Genomic DNA, 4,672 nt, shown 5'->3' on the forward strand with positions numbered 1-4,672 from the left:
CACTTTGCAGTTATTTATTGTATTGATTTTCGTTCCACTTCTCACGTGTACACCACTTTGTATTGGTCTTTCACGTGGAATTCCAATAAAATTGATTCATGTTTGTGGCTGTAATGTGACAAAATGTGGAAAAGTTCAAAGGGGCCGAATACTTTTGCAAGCCACTGTATGTGACACTGGTACATGTATTCTGTTACTCCCCGACACTGTACAGCACTGGCATTAGTGCAGGAAAGTTATTCCACCTCAGTTCACAAAAGAAATTTAATGAATTTATTTAGAGCCCAACATGTCTGAGCTAGAGAAATGTGAAATTCAGCAGTTACTCAGAATATTCTGAGATGTAGTTGTGTTGCTTTAATTGCTTGACTTCACGTCTGGTTATGGATTTGTCCACAACCATACTTAAGATTGTAGGACACTGTGGCAGTGAAGGACCTGACGACAGCAGCATCGCAGCTTTAAACATCTTTCATTGTCTAGTTTTCCAGAGTGCAGCTTTCCAGCTGCTCTGCTTCTGTAGCACACACAACCCCCTTCTCAGGTCCCGACAACATCTTAAACAGGGGAGACATGATTATATGATGGGGTTAGGTGTGTGAGACAGCCTCCAATGACACTATACCCTGAACCCACCCACCCTGCAGCTAGCCACAAACCAGAAACCGCCACAGGCACCAATAAAGCTTATGGAAAAGTTATTACTGTCACGGCTGACACAACACAACCAGTGTCCTGTACACGCACCACAGAGTCCAATTTGCTCACTGTGATGTTTTTCACTGCCCGTCTGTGGTCAGCAGTCCCAACTGAAGCCACAGGAGTGAGTTGAGGAGTTGTGTGATGATGACGGTGGGGGCACCATCTTTTCCGGGATGAAGTGTCGGGTGGTGTAGCAGTGACCAGCGACGAGGAAACTGCCCGTTGGTGCTGGGAATACCAAGTGGCAAGAGTCTTTAGGAAGGCCACAGAATCCTCTTTGCCTGGGCCATCCATGCCAAACAGTTCAAACTTGAAGGTCGCTCTTAAATCCTTAATAATGCGAACCAGCTCCCTGACATCCAGGAAGTTCTGAGGAAAAACAGTGGAAGACAGGAAGGCATCCAAGAAGACGACTTGAATGGGTTTCTTTGGAGTGTCCGAGGCGTGGATGACTGCCCGGCAGTAATCCCATAGCTGTGTGAGCAATTTTATCCTCTGTGAAAGAGCCTGAGTCTGCTGGGTCCAGACTCAGGTTGGTTTGTATTGTCACGGCTGCCGGGTGGTGTTTGTGGAAAAGGATCCAAAATGCAGTCTAAGGCTGTGATGCAAGTGACTGTTTATTTACAGAGTGACATAAACAGAAAATGATGAGCAAAAACCTAGACTGGGGGAAACTAATGACAAACCAAAAATACATGACACACACTGAGCACAGACCGACACCCACTATATATACACACACAAGGTAATTAGGAAATGACACACAGGAGGGAAGCATAGCTGATCCTAATTCACATGATGACAGGGAAACGCAAGCTGAACACAGTGATGTCACATATGTATCTACAAAATAAAACAGGAAGTTCCCAGGCAGTTTAACAGAATACAAAATCAGAATGAAACTAGAACATGAGAAAATAATAATAATCATAATAATAATCACAAAACGCTGGGTCCCTGACCCAGGACCATGACAATTAGTATTTCACTGGTGTGACTTCTGAAAGTCACAGCATTTTTCAACAGCAAAGGAAAGGAAATGGAAACATTTGAGGGTATTTTAATTTGTTGATTTTTAAAAATATTACTTAAGAGATTTCCTACTACTAGGATGTAAAATCAAATTACGAGAAAGAGTAGTGATCATGAAGGGAAATTCTGATTGCATTTTATATGTTGTACAGTTCAAATTATATTATAGTTTTAGTTAGCAACCCGTTGTCTTAGAATGGAGTAGTATATGATGAAACCAACACCCCATTATTTAGGCATTAATTTAAGTTTGAGAGACACCAAAATATGATATTTGTATTGGAAACATTCTGGCTGAAGTCCAGTGTATCCAACATGGATCTGATGTTTCACTTCATGATTTCACACTGATTGAATCATTCATATTCTATTCTATTCCAGCTGCTGGAGGAAAACATTGTTAATTTTGTAAAGAATGAGCTGAAGAAGATTCTGAACATTCTGGATCCAGATTACCCAGAATGCTTAGAAAGTCATGGGGAGGATGAAGAGTTGTTGAAGGCTGAGAATGAAAAGCAGATGAACAGCAGCAGAGAAGCATTTGTGAAGCTCACTCTGCACTTCTTGAGGATGATGAAGCAAGCGCAGCTGGCTGATCATCTGGAGAGCAGTAAGAGGGTTACTCTAAATATTTAAAATGGTAGTAGAATAAAATTACTTTTGCAATCTCATATTATATATCTACTTCTGAAAGCAGAACTTGTTGATGTTTTTATTTTAAGGCTATATCCTGTCTGTGTTCTTTAAGAAATTCCCAGCATATGCCGGAATAAACTTAAATGTGCTTTAAAGAAGAAGGTCCAGTGTGTGTTTGAGGGGATCGCTAAAGCAGGAAACCCAACCCTTCTGAATCAGATCTACACAGAGCTCTACATCACAGAGGGAGAGACTGCAGAAGTCAATGAACATGAGGTCAGACAGATTGAAACAGCATTCAGGAAACCAGACAGACCAGAAACATCAATAACACAAGAAGACATCTTTAATGCCTCACCTGGAAGAGATGAACCAATAAGAACAGTGCTGACAAAGGGAGTGGCTGGCATTGGGAAAACAGTCTTAACACAGAAGTTCACTCTGGACTGGGCTGAAGGCAAAGCCAACCAGGACATCCAGTTCATATTTCCATTCACTTTCAGAGAGCTGAATGTGCTGAAAGAGAAAAAGTTCAGCTTGGTGGAACTTGTTCATCACTTCTTTATTGAAACCAAACAAGCAGGAATCTGCAGCTTTGAAGACTTCCAGGTTGTGTTCATCTTTGATGGTCTGGATGAGTGTCGACTTCCTCTGGACTTCCGCAAAACTAGAATCCTAACTGATCCTAAAAAGTCCACCTCAGTGGATGTGCTGTTGATTAACCTCATCAAGGGGAAACTGCTTCCTTCTTCTCACCTCTGGATAACCACACGACCTGCAGCAGCCAGTCAGATCCCTGCTGAGTGTATTGACATGGTGACAGAGGTCAGAGGGTTCACTGACCCACAGAAGGAGAAGTACTTCAGGAAGAGATTCAGTGATAAGAAACTAGCTAGCAAAATAATCTCCCACATCGAGACATCACGAAGCCTCCACATCATGTGCCACATCCCAGTCTTCTGCTGGATTACTGCAACAGTTCTGGAGGATGTTCTAAAAACCATAGAGGGAGGAGAGCTGCCCAAGACCCTGACTGAGATGTACATCCACTTCCTGGTGGTTCAGGCCAAAGTGAAGAAGGTCAAGTATGACGAAGGAGTTGAGACAGATCCACACTGGAGTCCAGAGAGCAGGAAGATGATTGAGTCTCTGGGAAAACTAGCTATTGATCAGCTGCAGAAAGACAACCTGATCTTCTATGAATCAGACCTGACAGAGTGTGGCATCGATATCAGAGCAGCCTCAGTGTACTCAGGAGTGTTCACACAGATCTTTAAAGAGGAGAGAGGACTGTACCAGGACAAGGTGTTCTGCTTCATCCATCTGAGTGTTCAGGAGTTTCTGGCTGCTCTTCATGTCCATCTGACCTTCATCAACTCTGGAGTCAATCTGCTGGAAGAACAACAAAAAAACACCCAGACAGAGAATCACTTCTATCAGTGCGCTGTGAACAAGGCCTTGCAAAGCACTTCAGGACACCTGGATTTATTTCTGCGTTTCCTCCTGGGTCTTTCAGTGCAGAAAAATCAGAATCTCCTACAAGGTCTCCTGAAACAGACAAGAATTAGTCCCCAGACAAATCAGGAAACAATTAATTACATCAAGAAGAAGCTCAGTGAGAGTCTGTCTGCAGAGCAAAAGATTAACGTGTTCCACTGTTTACATGAACTGAATGATCGTTCTCTAGTGGAGGAGATCCAAAGGTCCCTGAATTCAGGAAGTCTCTCTACAAATGAATTGTCTCCTGCTCAATGGTCAGCTCTGGTTTTTATCCTACTGTCATCTGATGACCTGGATGTATTTGACCTGAAGAAATACTCTGCTTCAGAGCAGGCTCTTCTGAGGCTGCTGCCCGTTGTCAAAGCTTCTGAAAAAGCTCTGTAAGTTTTAAACTCTTTTGCTTTAAATACACTGCTATATATTCACTAGCAAAGAAAAAACAATATCTCAAGATTCTTTTGATGTCTCACCAGACTTAGTGGCTGCAACCTCTCAGAGAGAAGCTGTGAAGCTCTTTGCTCAATACTCAGCTCCCAGTCCTCTAGTCTGAGAGATCTGGACCTGAGTAACAATGACTTGAAGGATTCAGGAGTGGAAGTGCTGTGCCGAGGACTGGAATCTCCACATTGTGAACTGGAAACACTCCGGTCAGGGTTCTAAAATGTTTTAATTATGGTGATTTAAAATCTGGTTTGCATTGAGTCAGGCTATGAGGGAATGTGTCTACTGGAATTTATCAAAGTATTTATTATTATTACTTCTGTAAAGTAGAACCTTCAGTGTTTTTTTTAATTTTATTATT

General features: G+C 42.3%; 1 protein-coding gene across 3 annotated transcripts in view; it reads left to right on the forward strand.

Moving 5' to 3' along the window:
- LOC102205113 (protein NLRC3-like) overlaps positions 1-4,672 on the forward strand; it is an 18,690-nt gene that overhangs the window by 11,238 nt on the left and 2,780 nt on the right. For all 3 annotated transcript variants that reach the window (XM_005749417.2, XM_005749415.2, XM_005749416.2), the window contains exons 6-8: positions 2,116-2,344; positions 2,483-4,250; positions 4,344-4,517. In XM_005749417.2, coding sequence (XP_005749474.1) covers positions 2,116-2,344; positions 2,483-4,250; positions 4,344-4,517 — 2,171 coding nt within the window. The remainder of the gene's footprint in view (positions 1-2,115; positions 2,345-2,482; positions 4,251-4,343; positions 4,518-4,672) is intronic.

Source organism: Pundamilia nyererei, unplaced genomic scaffold, assembly GCF_000239375.1.
Source record: "Pundamilia nyererei isolate P.nyererei 1_Seehausen unplaced genomic scaffold, PunNye1.0 scaffold00244, whole genome shotgun sequence".
Taxonomy (NCBI): domain Eukaryota; kingdom Metazoa; phylum Chordata; class Actinopteri; order Cichliformes; family Cichlidae; genus Pundamilia; species Pundamilia nyererei.